General features: G+C 41.2%; 1 protein-coding gene across 1 annotated transcript in view; it reads left to right on the top strand.

Moving 5' to 3' along the window:
* Positions 1 to 14,625, top strand: part of SRFBP1 (serum response factor binding protein 1) — a 78,874-nt gene extending 64,249 nt beyond the window's left edge. The window contains exons 5-8 of the mRNA XM_054809375.1: positions 10,257 to 10,338; positions 11,286 to 12,021; positions 12,442 to 12,479; positions 13,194 to 14,625. Coding sequence (XP_054665350.1) covers positions 10,257 to 10,338; positions 11,286 to 12,021; positions 12,442 to 12,479; positions 13,194 to 13,381 — 1,044 coding nt within the window. The 3' untranslated portion in view covers positions 13,382 to 14,625. The remainder of the gene's footprint in view (positions 1 to 10,256; positions 10,339 to 11,285; positions 12,022 to 12,441; positions 12,480 to 13,193) is intronic.

Below are 14,625 nucleotides of genomic sequence, written 5' to 3'. Positions count from 1 at the left end.
GTTCTTACATTCCTATAAATCAGAACTGTACATATTTTATACTGATTAATTGTACTGGGTATAGAATTCATATTATGTAATATTTTTACATTACAGATATTTCTTAATACTTTCTTTTAGAATCTGGTACGCGTAGTACTCTCTTTACAATTGCTTTCCACTGGGAATTTGTCCACATCATACACAGGTTTGTCCATAGCATGAAGTAATGTTCAACGTGCTTCTAGGTTTTCTCACCGGCCAGCAGGGGTTTCAGCGTTGGTAGTCACAGTGAGTTAGACCACCACAACTGTGTGGGTGAGTTCGTATGGTGCTCACTTTATGTCCTCTTTCATAACCTTAAGAGGTTAACATTTTTTTCTTAAAAAATATGTGCGTTGTTTGTGTGGGATGCGAAATTGAGAGAATTATAGACACATGTTCTTACTAGCCCCGGAATAAATGGAGGAGAGTTAGCAGCATTTGAGTTTTCCCACAGTCTTGCTGTTTCAGCTTACACCTGGAGTTGACACTCTTCTCCATGAGGAGATAATTAAGAATCCATGCCTGCTTTATTCTGGGGTTTTTTTCTTTGACTTTTCTTTATTGAAACAATCATAGAAATTATTTTGTGCATAAAGAGAAGGAGGAAAGAATTAGTAGAAGATTAAGTACGTAATTTGTACTTGGGTATGTCTGGGGTTTATGCCAAGCTTTGCTGTAGATCATTATGGTAGTTTGGGATGAAACACGCCATTTCTCTTTGACCATTTCCCAATCTGAAAAATAAGCATTTACCTCACACCTGTGTGGTTGGCTAAATTAGTTGTGACAGGTTAATCCAGAGAAATTCTATTGACTCTTTTATACTCCAATTAAATGTGGTCTTCTAATACTGGTAAAGTGCTAGGCTTCTTAAAGTGCCTTTAAATGTTTTCATATGCTTAGATAGTAGGTATTTTTATCATGCATGTAGCAAAGAACAGCAAGAAATGTATTTTTGTTTGAATTTATGGCCTATTTTGAAATTCTTATTTTAAAAGGAGGGGAGACAATGATATGAACTTGTTTATACTTCGTACCCCTTTTTGATAAAAGAAAAGCCAAAATGGATGTAGGAGTGAAGGTAAATCTAAGTGAACAAATTACGGGGAAAAGAATAACTTTAGTCCAGGGATTCAAATGCAGTTAGGGCAGTGTAAAGACCTTGATAGTATTTGGAAGAATCTCATGCTTCTCCCTGATGCCGGGTATAAGAGTCTGTGGAATTCGGTGATGAATTGGCAGTCAGTGCTACTGCTGTTAATGCAAGCCCAGCTAGATTCTCCAGACCTCTGCCTTCTATTGTATGCAATTCTGCAGATGAGCAAAAAGGTTGTGTAGAGTACCCCATGTTGCCATTGGTCTTCTACTTCGATAACGCTTCTGTATTGGGTTTGCATGGCAGGATTTTGGTAGTGGTGGGGCAACAGGGGTGGCTTCTGTAAGAAGCTGCTAGAAGCTTCCCCCATGTCCAACAGAGCCAATGCCAGCCAGTTCTAAGAAGGACCCGCCGCTTGCCAAGGCCGAGCCCATCAGCCAGGGTGGTATTGTCTCTGGGGTAACAGAGTTAAGAAGGAAGAAAAAAAGGAGCAGCAGTTTTTTGCAGCCAGAGAGAGGAGTGAGAAGATGTGAAACAGCCCTGCAGACACCAAGGTCAGTGCAGAAGGAGGGGCAGGAGGTGCTCCAGGCGCCAGAGCAGAGATTCCCCTGCAGCCCTTGGACAAGACCATGGTGAGGCAGGCTGTCCTGCTGCAGCCCACGGAGGATGATGGGGGAGCAGAGATTCCACCTGCAGCCCATGGAGGACCCCACGCCAGAGCAGGTGGATGCCCGAAGGAGGTTGTGACCCCGTGGGAAGCCCACACTGGAGCAGGCTCCTGGCAGGACCTGTGGCCCCGTGGAGAGAGGAGCCCAGGCTCGAGCAGGTTTGCTGGCAGGACTTGTGACCCCATGGGGGACCCACGCTGGAGCAGTCTGTTCCTGAAGGTCTGCACCCCATGGAAGGGACCCACGCTGGAGCAGTTGGTGAAGAACTGCAGCCCGTGGGAAGGACTCGTGTTGGTGAAGTTGGTGGAGGACTGTCTCCTGTGGGAGGGACCCCAGGCTGGAGCAGGGGCAGAGTGTGAGGAGTCCTCCCCCTGAGGAGGAAGGAGCGGCAGAGACACCGTGTGAGGAACTGACCACAACCCCCATTCCCCATCCCCCTGGGCTGCTGGCGGGGAGGAGGGAGAGAAAATCGGGAGTAACATTAAGCCTGGGAAGAAGGAAGGAGTGAGGGGGAAGTGTTTTAAGATATAGTTTTTATTTCTCATTATTCTGCTTTGCTTGTTAATAAATTAGATGATTTTTTTTTTCTAAGTTGAGTTTGTTTTGCCTGTGATGGTAATTGGTGAGTGATCTCTCCCTGTCCTTGTTTCGACCCAGGAGCCTTTTGTTGTATTTTCTCTCCCCTGCCCAGCTGAGGAGGGCAGTAACAGAGTGGCTTTGGGGGGCACCTGGCCTCCAGCCAGGGTCAACCCACCACAGCTTGCAAGATAAATAAAGTAAATATCCATATATTTTCATGGTTGAATTACCACAATAACAGAAAACAGTGTAAATTATTATAAACTGTGACAAGCTTTGAAAAGAATGATAAACAAGAAGCCAAGTGGGACTTCAGGTTTCCTTGTGTATTTTGATGGTTTTTAAGAAATTGTTCCATTTTTCTTGTATTGTTCTATTACAAGACCTTATCCTGCTGAGGTTTTTTGTAAAGGGTTTAGATCTGTTAGGACATGCATTTTAGCTTCAATGGAAATTTTTCATCAGTCTATTTTAAAAATTGTATATAGTCCAATAAAAAAAAAATCTGATGAAACTTGTATGATTTCCTGAGATCCACACAGAATTAATTGCTGCAAGAACTTCCCACCTGTATTGTTATTAAGCTTGTGCATCAGCTACTTTGTAACACCTCTACAATCATTTTGATTACATGGAAAACTGGGAAGGCTTGAATAAAAACTGGGTAACAGTTGATTATAAATCTGACAGGTTTTCACTATCCATTTGCAGTGCAGAGTCTGAAGCATTTAGTGCTGCTGTTTCTCTCCTTTTAATGCTACGGGATTGCGCTCTCCTATTTCTGTATTTGGGAGAACCACTCTCTTTTAAACTCTTGCCAAATCCAAGAGAGACCTGTTTACTGCATCCCCTACTTGATCCATCCTCCTATTGTCAGGGTGAGACACAGTCACCAATCTCTTGCTGTCAGGAGCTGAGAGACATCAATGCTGCCACAAGTGATACCGTTAGCCAATTGCCAGTCATTCCAAAATCTTCACCGTGTCTGATCACCATAAATCACATACTGTAGGTCTTAGAGACATAAAGAGGGAGAACTAGCAGCATTTCACAGTCAGAAAGTAACTTTTGTCAAGGGTCTTATTCCAAAGCAGTATGAGGTCATGGGATGGACTTGGGTGGCAGCCATGTTCTGGCACTTTCAGCCACCCTGTGACTCCACATTAACCACATCTGGTATTATGAAGGACAGCTGTAAGTAGTTAGAGCTCCGGGAAGAACGTGTGGATTAACAGGTTTTCTGGGGTTTTTTTAGTGGAGACACAGCTCTTCTCCTAAGCCGCTACAAAGGGTATTGCAATGACATCTTGTTTTGGCCCAGAACTGAGGTTTAGCATTATCTCTGCCTTTTTTTTTGGTATAAAAACAGGCTGTTACTACTGTGATGGATTGACCCTGGCTGGAGGCCAGGTGCCCCCCAAAGCCACTCTGTTACTGCCCTCCTCAGCTGGGCAGGGGAGAGAAAATACAACAAAAGGCTCCTGGGTCGAAACAAGGACAGGGAGAGATCACTCACCAATTACCATCACAGGCAAAACAAACTCAACTTAGAAAAAAAAAATCATCTAATTTATTAACAAGCAAAGCAGAATAATGAGAAATAAAAACTATATCTTAAAACACTTCCCCCTCACTCCTTCCTTCTTCCCAGGCTTAATGTTACTCCCGATTTTCTCTCCCTCCTCCCCGCCAGCAGCCCAGGGGGATGGGGAATGGGGGTTGTGGTCAGTTCCTCACACGGTGTCTCTGCTGCTCCTTCCTCCTCAGGGGGAGGACTCCTCACACTCTGCCCCTGCTCCAGCCTGGGGTCCCTCCCACAGGAGACAGTCCTCCACCAACTTCACCAACACGAGTCCTTCCCACGGGCTGCAGTTCTTCACCAACTGCTCCAGCGTGGGTCCCTTCCATGGGGTGCAGACCTTCAGGAACAGACTGCTCCAGCGTGGGTCCCCCATGGGGTCACAAGTCCTGCCAGCAAACCTGCTCGAGCCTGGGCTCCTCTCTCCACGGGGCCACAGGTCCTGCCAGGAGCCTGCTCCAGTGTGGGCTTCCCACGGGGTCACAACCTCCTTCGGGCATCCACCTGCTCTGGCGTGGGGTCCTCCATGGGCTGCAGGTGGAATCTCTGCTCCCCCATCATCCTCCGTGGGCTGCAGCAGGACAGCCTGCCTCACCATGGTCTTGTCCAAGGGCTGCAGGGGAATCTCTGCTCTGGCGCCTGGAGCACCTCCTGCCCCTCCTTCTGCACTGACCTTGGTGTCTGCAGGGCTGTTTCACATCTTCTCACTCCTCTCTCTGGCTGCAAAAAACTGCTGCTCCTTTTTTTCTTCCTTCTTAACTCTGTTACCCCAGAGACAATACCACCCTGGCTGATGGGCTCGGCCTTGGCAAGCGGCGGGTCCTTCTTAGAACTGGCTGGCATTGGCTCTGTTGGACATGGGGGAAGCTTCTAGCAGCTTCTTACAGAAGCCACCCCTGTAGCGCCCCTTCCCCCCCACCCCCATTACCACAACCTTGCCACGCAAACCCAAAACAGTTACACTCAACATTAAACTGCAATTCTAGTTAATTTAGAAACTTGAGTATGACATACTTCGAGGTTGTTTTTTGTGTTGTGGCTTTTGCAATGTACTGCATACTAGTCAGTGGGGTTTCTGACTGTCTCCATCTGAATGTCATTATTTTAAATAACTGAGAGATCATCTAATGTGACACATACAGGACCACCAAGCATTACCAGTTTGGTAGCACTGTCCTTTGACCTGGTTGAAATTCTAGTAGTAGTTGTTATAGCAGTGTACTTTTCTGCTAGCATTCTTGTTTCTGGTGAGACCTGTAACAAGACAATCCCCTTTTGTACAGAAGTTAACTGAAGAATGGAAGTATGACTTCTGTTCTTATGGTAAACGGGATTACATCTGGCTGGTGATCAGTCACTAGTGGGGTTCCCCAGGGCTCCATTTTAGGGCCAGTTCTTTTTAATGTTTTCATAAATGACTTGGATGTAGGACTAGAAGGTGTCATGAACAAGTTTGCAGATGACACCAAATTGGGAGGAGCTGTCAATTCCATCAAGGGTGGAGGGGCCTTGCAGAGAGATCTGGACAGGTTGGAGAACTGGGCAATCACCAACCGCATGAGGTTTAACAAGGGCAAGTGCCAGATTCTGCACCTGGGAAGGGGCAGCCCTGGCTATACATACAGACTGGGCGATGAGACGCTGGAGACCAGCCATGCTGAAAGGGACTTGGGGATCTTGGTCGACAGCAAGTTGAACAGGAGTCAACAGGGTGCCCAGGCTGCCGGGAAGGCCAACTGTATCCTGGGGTGCATCAAGCACAGCATTGCTAGCTGGTCTAGGGAAGTGATTGTCCCCCTCTACACTGTGCTGGTGTGGCCTCACCTCGAGTACTGTGTGCAGTTTTGGGCACCACAGTATAAAAAGGACATAAAACTATCGGAGAGTGTCCAAAGGAGGGCAACAAAGATGGTGAAGGGTCTAGAGGGGAAGACATATGAGGAGAGGCTGAAGTCCCTTGGTTTGTTCAGCCTAGAGAAGAGGAGACTGAGGGGAGACCTCATCACGGCCTACCACTTCTTCACGAGGGGTAGCGAGGTGGCAGGCGCTGATCTCCTGCCTGTGGTGACCAGTGACAGAACCTGAGGGAATGGCATGAAGCTGCGATCAGGGGAGGTTTAGGTTGAATATTAGGAAAAGGTTCTTCACTGAGAGGGTGGTCGGGCACTGGAACAGGCTCCCCAGGGAAGTGGTCACAGCACCGAGCTTGACTGAGTTCAAGAAGTGTCTGGATAACTCTCTCAGTCATATGCTCTGATTCAGCTGGTCCTGTGTGGAGCCAGGAGTTGGACTCAATGATCCTTATGGGTCCCTTCCAACTCAGGATGTCACAGGATCCGATCCTATGATCCTAAGATCTTTCTTTCCTAATATTGATTGTAATTACAGCAGAGAGGGTATGAACAAAAGTAGACTTGAATGGGGAGAGTAATCAGAATGAAACAATGGTCAGAAGTCTCCATTTCATGTTCCTGAGTTGATCCCAGGTTTCTGCCCTTTAATTCTTCCTGAAGCTCTACTGTCTCAAGCGTGCTAACAAGGTATCCCTTTCAACTCCTGCAATCCCATCTGCCCCAGGGCCCTGAGACACTCGGTTTTTCATATCACTTTATCACCTGTGTTGTATGAAGCAGGTACTGCCCACACAACTTCTATCTGATGTTTCCATCATGCTGCCTTTTTTTTTTCACCCAGTGCTGCCAGCTCTCAGAACCAGTCTGTACTACTTCTGACCCCTATTCTAGCACATCTCAAAACTTATATCATGAGTGTTGTTTTTATCTTAGCAACCTTGTAATGTCCATTCTCTTCCCAATCATTGCCACATTGTACAAAGTTTGTCTCCCCTTTGTGTTTGCACGTTTTGTAAGTTACACAACTGCTGCTTTATTATGCTATAACTGACTAGTTATGTTTTGAGGTTTGTGCTTCTGTGTGCACATCTACAACTGAGTTTGAAGAATGCTTGTCTATGTGGTTTCAGTTTCCTTTCATTTTAACAGATTTGAAAATAGATATCAGTGCAGTTAATTCAGTTAAATGTCCACATGGAGTTTAATGAAGCATGACAGTGATGATAGTTGTCTTTAGTACTATATATAGAATGCAGCACTTACCAAGATAAAAAGTTTGAGGAGACTCTGATTTCCAGGTGGTTCTGTATGTAGCTTATAACTCCTCACTGAAAAGTGTGACTATGCACTGCTCAGTTGCTTTGTTCACTTTGCAGTGCCCACTGAACAAGGGGGAGTGTTCTATGGGAAGTACTAGGACGTTGTTGTGTAAAAAAATGAATAGTGCAAAATAATACAAAAAGTAGCAGGAACATGTGAGAATAATAAATATGTACAATACCAGTATCTGTATAATTAAACATACTGGGGGCAGGGGGAGGGGGAAAGGGTGTTCTTGCTGTAAATACGGTTGACCTTTTTCTGTTTAGTTTTATTTTCTACCAAGGTTTTATACACTGAAAAATACTTGAGGAAAAATAAATTGAGTATTGGATGTGCCAAAAAAAACCAGAAAAATGGGAAATTTTAGAGAATGTGAATGTCATATTGTATGTTTGTTGGCTGCTGTCTATCAGTGTGAGTAGTGTTCATGAAGTATTTTGCTATAAGGAAAAAATGTGGTTATTCCATATGGATTGGCATGTATATGCTTAAACCCTTTCTATAAATATTTGAATTAAAGGACACCAGATGTTGCACAGAAGCTGCTGCTGCTTTCTGAACTTCATGGTATATTCTTTCAAAACCCACAGGAAGTAGCTAAGGGAAAAAGTGTATTAATTAAGGTTAGAAATAGATTTTCCAGCTATAGAAAAATCTCCAAAGAAAATAGCGTTTGATCTTCAGAAATGTGAGCTGTCCCAGGAATCTGGTGGCAGCGTGCAGCACTGTCACATGGGGATCAAAATTCAGATTTCAAGTTCTCAGAGCTAGGCTAGCTTGAAAGTAAGCCAGTCTGTGGCCCTTGGAAACGGACCCATCTTTTGACCCATCTCCTCTGGCCAGTGTTCATAGTCCTGTAGACAGTCTACAGAGAAAACATTGTTCCAGTTTTTCTTGACCTGAAGAAATAACGTTGTAATAGCAGAGACTTGAGGAGAAAGGAAGGTGCTAGAATTCCCAGATGCTCTGCACTTCAAACATGAAATATGAGCAGACATACCCAGAGTATATTTTGTAAGCTCTAGAACTATGGCAAAAGAAATACCAATGGGATTTGCTTTGCATTGGTTGAGGAACAACCAATTAAATGTTTCTGCATTTAGAAGTACTGGCTCTGTTGTAGCTGTAGTGTCTTCTGCTGTTTCCTTCAGACCAAAGCACTCAAAGTGTCTCTCTTGCAGTAGTAGTTGGCATTGAGGTGTCCGTCTGTCTTTATGCAATGAATACCTAACTGTTTATATTAAGTGGCATAATTCTGCTGGAAGAAAATGTACATACAAACAAGTAAGATTCCCCACTGAGCACTCATTTCAAGCAAATCAGATACTTTAAACATGCATTGCTGATTTATTAGGTAGTGTTTGTGTCGTGGTTTGACCCCAGCCAGCAACTAAGCACCCAGCAGCTGCTTGCTCACCCCACCCCCGCAGGATGGGGATAGCATCAGAAGAGCGAAAGTGAGAAAAAGTGTGGCTTGAGACAAAGACAGTTCAATAAGTGAAGCAAAGCTGTGTGTGTAAGCAAAGGAGAATAAGGAATTTATTCACTGCTTCACATTGGCAGGCAGATGTTTAGCCACATCCCAGAAAGCAGGGCTTCATTTCACGGTTACTTGGGAAGACAAATGCCAGAACCACAAACAAAGTCCCATTCCTTTCCTTTCCTCGAGCTTTTAATGCTGAGCACGACTTGATATGGAATGGAATATCCTTTTGGTCAATTTGGATCAGCGGTCCCACCAGGTGTGTTTCCTTCCCAACCTCTTGCCCACCCCTGCCTGCTTGTTGGGAAGGCAGAGTGAGAAACAGAGCAAGCACTGCTCAGCAATAGCTAAAATATTGGTGTATTACCAACTCTAAAATGTTCTAGTCACAAATCCAAAGCTCCGCACCATCTTGGCTGCTGTGGAGAACATTAATTCCATCCCATGGCAGGGCTAGTACAATCTCCACCCCTTATTCGCTATCATTTACATGCCTGTGACTGGGGCTCCATCCATTGCAGTGATCGCTCAGGACAGGAAAGGCAGCATGTTGTGTTGAGTTGTTCGGCACCAAAACCAGCTCAGATTTGGTCACTTGCCCAGTTCTTTACTAGGCGCATCATCTATTGGTTTCGGTGGCTTCTGCTGTAGTACTTCCTGTAGCATATAGCTCAAATCACAGGTAGCAACAATTTAAACATATATCCATTACAGTACCACTAGGAGGGAGGTGTGTCTTTTCTCCTTTCTCCCAAAGAATTCCACTGCGGGCTTTAAGAAATCTTACTGCTAAATTTGTGTTTTGCAAGCCTGTTATATCCTCTTTCTGTCCCTTCAGAAAAAAAAAAGACGACAAAGCTGTCTGGAAAAATCTTGGATACCTCTCATTTTGTTTTTCAAGCAGACTGATGACAAGAACCTGAAAATGAGATAGCTTTTATAATGTGTCATACCTGTGACTTCTAATATATGAAAGAGTCATATACTGTCAGAAATGGAAGAATTTCCTACTTTTCTCCTTTTTCTTCAAATTAAAGCACGAACATCATTTTTGTTCTTTGAATCAGTCTACAGAGTTCCAGTATTCTACTACATCAAATTCAAGGTTGTTTGTCTTTAAGATCAGGTTAGACCTTGCCTCTCAACCACATCTAGTGTATATTCCTTCAATACCTGCTATGTTATTTTGCCTACTTTTATGGCATCCATACTGCACTTCTTGCAAGCTACTGTATTCCTTCATGCAGAATGCCTCTAGCAATATGATGTTCTTCATTCAGGGGGTTCATGAATTTGCTTTGCATATGTAAAAAATAGTGAATGTAAAAATCAACGTGTTAGCACTGAAAGATGTGTCTGGTATGCTTTTAAAATAAAAATCATGTTATGCCTATTCATTACCTGAGAAATAGTGGATTTACATGTCTGTTATGTTTCTGTCAATGTTTGGGCAGTCAGATTTTTTCCTCATTTAGAATAACAGTAATACAGGAAAAATAAGAAATACTCAAATATCATAGTGTCATAAGTTTACTCTTGTTTAGTTAATACTCCAGAATCACATTAGTATGCATTGTAGCGTAACTGATACAGAACTGTGTCAGTATTCATCTTTTTATTGACTTAATGCCTTTGAATTTATTTTGTATAGCCAAATTGTACTCCAACTGAGCGAGCCACTGCAAGACTTGCAACACACCCCATCTTGAAACCCAGATATGTTGAACTTAAAGGTATGAACTCTTATATTAACTTTTTCATTACTTCAGTAGCTAACTGGTAAATTACCTTGTTCCTGTATGTTCCTGATGTGAACAACCAGTATAAAAAGAAAAGTAAAAAACTGAAAAGGTCCTGAAAAGAACCTTAACTAGCTGCAGTGAACCAGGTGTCACAAGCTTGTAGTCATTTATATTGGTTGAAATGGGCTTATGACAGTATGCTACATGACATTTAAGATACAAGGTGCAGGACAAACAGGGCTCATAATGGGAAGTCTAAAAATCAAATGGATATAATGGAGTATCTCTAAATTAAATAGGACTGAACTGGCAATGAGCACAATAACATGCAAATAAAAAGGTAAAAGGAGCATTACAGCTAGGTTTCCAGAGGCAGCTAAAAGGTTTTGCAAACGGCTCCTTTAAACTTCCCTGGAAACTGTCCCCATACTCCTTAGGGAATCTTTCCTGGTTCTTCAGGTTATCTCCTTTTCTCTTTAAATTCAAATTTTCCAGCTAAAGTTGATGTTAAAAAGAGTCAAGTTATAATAATAATAATAATGTCACAAATTTACTTTGTTAATAACAGAGCATGTCAAATACCCATTTAATTATATCTGAGCAATTTACTATTTGCAGTTTTTATACATAAAGTAATGCCCTAAATGAACATGATTATCAGCTGCATATTATTTGCAGAAAGAAAAGTTCACAGTTAAACCCAAGTTTAACAGTGTATTCAGCTGGCAATAATTTCAGGTTCTTTCCCTTGCTTTCGTTGATGCTGTACTGTAAGGTAGTTCTTGCCCCATTGTGTTCAGTAAATGATTGATAAGGACATTTTAAATATGTTACTCAATGCAACATATTTAACTTGCAAAAATGTTTTATTATATTAAGATAACTTATGTAAACTCGTGTAGCTGCAACAAAAGATTTTTCTTCTGCCCCTTGTGTAGCTGCTGTAAAAGCTTTTAAGGATGCAAGAAAGAACACAGACAAAGCCACTCCTTCGAAAAAGGCTAAGTCAGAAGAACAGCCTAAATCAGTGCAACATTTTGCTAGCAATTTGGATGACCAAGCTCTTAACCTAGCTCAAAACCAGCAAGGACGTGAAAACAAAACAAAAATGAGTATGAAAATGGAAACTGACAGGGTGGCTGAAGAACTTTCTGAGAGTGAATCTGAGCAGAAAACTGTGGAAATGGAGAAAGCATATGCTCCAGAAGAATCTTCATTTCAGGCAGTAGAAGTGCAAGCAGTCACGCAGAATAAAACACAAAAGAAACTTGGCTATCAGAAAAGGAAAGAAAATATGAGCATGAACAAATTAAATGCAAGAAAAGAAATAATTAATGATGACAGTGATGAAGAACAACCTAATGAAGAGCAGTACTTTGATGATAGTACTGAAGAGAGGTTTTATAACCAGTCATCAGATTCTGACAGTGACAGCAATGATGATTTCTTCATTGGCAAAGTAAAAAGAAAGAAAAAGATAGCAGCAGTTACTGATCTTTCTTCAGCAACAGAGAAGGATGGACTTCAGAAAAACATAGTGAAGAAAGAAAAGAACACAGCGCCTGGGACAGCACAAGATTTGATCATGGAAGAAGGAAAGCCACATGCAAAAGCAAGCAAGCTGGAATCAATGTTCTGCAGTTCTTTGTCTAATCAGAAGTCTCAAAACAGAAGGTGAACCTTTTCCCCTTGTTATGTTCTCCATTCCCTGCCTCCTTCCCAGTAATGGAAATTGTTATGATTTTTAGTAGCCCTTACTAAACAAGGATAAATTCAGCCAATTACAGATTAGAACATTTTCAGATAAACTATTCTGCAATCTTCTTGTGCTTTCTTGACACTTATTTTTCGTATTCACATTAGCACTGACCTGTACATAGGATTCCTAACCAGATCTGCATCCAAATTAAGTCACTGCTGAATACTTCTACTTTTACTTCTTTATTAACAAATAGCAAACAATATATAAGGGGTTTGCATCTTATGCTTGAAAAGTCATTGCATGAGTGTTTTGGTAATGACGATTCTTTATTCACAGGTGTATGTTATCTCACAAGTTTCTTGAAAAATCCTAAATTCTCTTTTTATTTTTAGAAATACTAAAGACCAGCCTTTCAAAAATGGAAGAATAGGTATGTATTACTTAAGCCGATGAAGTTAAAAGAGTAAAAACATCTTGAGATTTTGTTGACTCTGCAGTCTAATCATGATAGGCTGATTTTTTTCATTTCAGTGTTGTGGCACGTATTTTAACATTTATTGTTAAAATAGTCAAATTGTTGAGCTCTCATTTTAATCTGTGGATATTGTTTGTTATTTTATATTTTTGAATATTAGAAATACTTAAAGTAGGGTTTACACAGGAAAGTGCTCTTCCATCTGTCTTCATGTTGAGCAGTTAGTGTTGCCTGTGCACAGGCAAAGAAGTGTCAGATTATGATACTTAACAAGTGGTTTATCTTGTAATTTCTTCAATAGCTCTTTCAATATTTTATTCCATTTACAGTATATGATTCCATTTTTTAATTCATTGTACCAAGGATATGATTTGAGTCATGTAATATCTCATTTGTTTATTATGAAGAAAAAAGTTGAGATTGTGCTGAATATTTGTCTACACAAATTTTGAACATGGTCAGTAATAAACCTTACCTATCTGCAGTCTACCAAGTGACAATTAACTGGGCTGCAAGATGAGGAAATCTTGCTGTGAACATTCAGATGAATGTTTTCCCCATGGCTCATTAAGAAATTCTTGAAAATAACGGCAATCCCAGGATAGTTTTACCATATTTTTATGAAGGTTCATGATATATTTAATGTTTCATTTTGTACTTCTGGCACAGTTCTTCTTAAAAAGGAACCACAGTTCAAGAAGCAACCATTTGCAAAAGTTGCAGATATTAAATGCGACAATAAGAAAGCACCTTTGGAGCAGCCTCTTCATCCTTCATGGGAAGCAAGCAGGAGACGCCGGGAACAAATGTCTCAAATTACAGCATTCCAGGGGAAAAAGATTAAATTTGATGACTAAACTATGTGCAAATTGAGATTTTTAAAAAAGATTAATGCAGATTTGCATCCCGTGGTATTTTCTTATGGATTAACAACTACATTTTTGTTATACTGTCCTTATCCTTTGCAACCTATAAAATAGCAACTGCTAGAACTTGCCATCTGTGAATAATGAAGATTGCTTCATTTATTCCATGTGTTTTCTGTTAATTAATGTATGGTCATATGGTGTTGGTTCACGAGTCCCAATATGTAGTGTCACCATTTATGAAAAATACACCCTAACATGAATGAAGCTTCTTAGGACCATCATTTGTGCCCTGTAGGAACAGTGCAGATTCTTTGGAGCTTGTTTTTTGTGTAAAAATATACTTTAAACTATATGAGGACTTGGATGTCAAGAGGGAGGAGAGAATATAAAATACTGAGGTGATGATCCTAGGACTATATTATCAAATACATCTTAACTGAGAAAAAGTAAAAGATTCTTAAACTCAGACGTCACAAATTCATGAATCTCTCAGGTAGGTGGAAAAGCCAATCAGTAGTATGCATGATACGAAAATTTCTGGAGATAATAAAATACAGATCTGCTAAATTGTGATCTCTGTTCTTTGATTATACTGCCAATTTGAAGAACTGAAAGAGTTGTCCTGGTGGATATATCTGGCTGCTTCAGTGTGTCTGTCTTGCACTTTCTGAAAGAATGCTGAATAAATGAAAGATCTTTGTACACTAAGAAACATTGGACTTTTAAGTGGCAACCTGAGTTCAGAAGTTCATTTGACTGGGATATGAGGTAAAATCTTCATTGTATTTTTCTTCAGGGGCTTTTCCTACTGCTTAACTGAAACAAGTTCTGAACTTGTAATTAATCTTTAACAAAGTTTTTTATTTAAATATAGTTACCTTTCATAATCTTGTATCTTTCGTAATCAAATTAATTCAGAAACTTGGTAAATTACTGCAGTGGGTGTAAGATAATGCATTGTACAATTCATGTAGCATTTTGTAACGCCTAAGAATAGCCCTGCATCAAAACAAAGGTCCATCTAGCCTTGTATCTTCAACAGTAGTAAAAAAGGAATGCTTTAAGGATAGAGGAAGCACACAATATATCATCCAACTTCCAACATGTCAAGCTTCCATTTTATAGCTCAGTGATATCTTGTGATATTGTAGCTTATTGTGTTTAATAATCCTCAGTGGATTTCTGTTCTGCAGATTTGTCTGCTCTTAAATCCATTAAACTTGTACAATCTG

Source organism: Grus americana, chromosome Z (genome assembly GCF_028858705.1).
Source record: "Grus americana isolate bGruAme1 chromosome Z, bGruAme1.mat, whole genome shotgun sequence".
Classification (NCBI taxonomy): domain Eukaryota; kingdom Metazoa; phylum Chordata; class Aves; order Gruiformes; family Gruidae; genus Grus; species Grus americana.
Note: the sequence above shows the minus strand (reverse complement) of the source record. Positions and strands in the feature narration are given on the sequence as shown.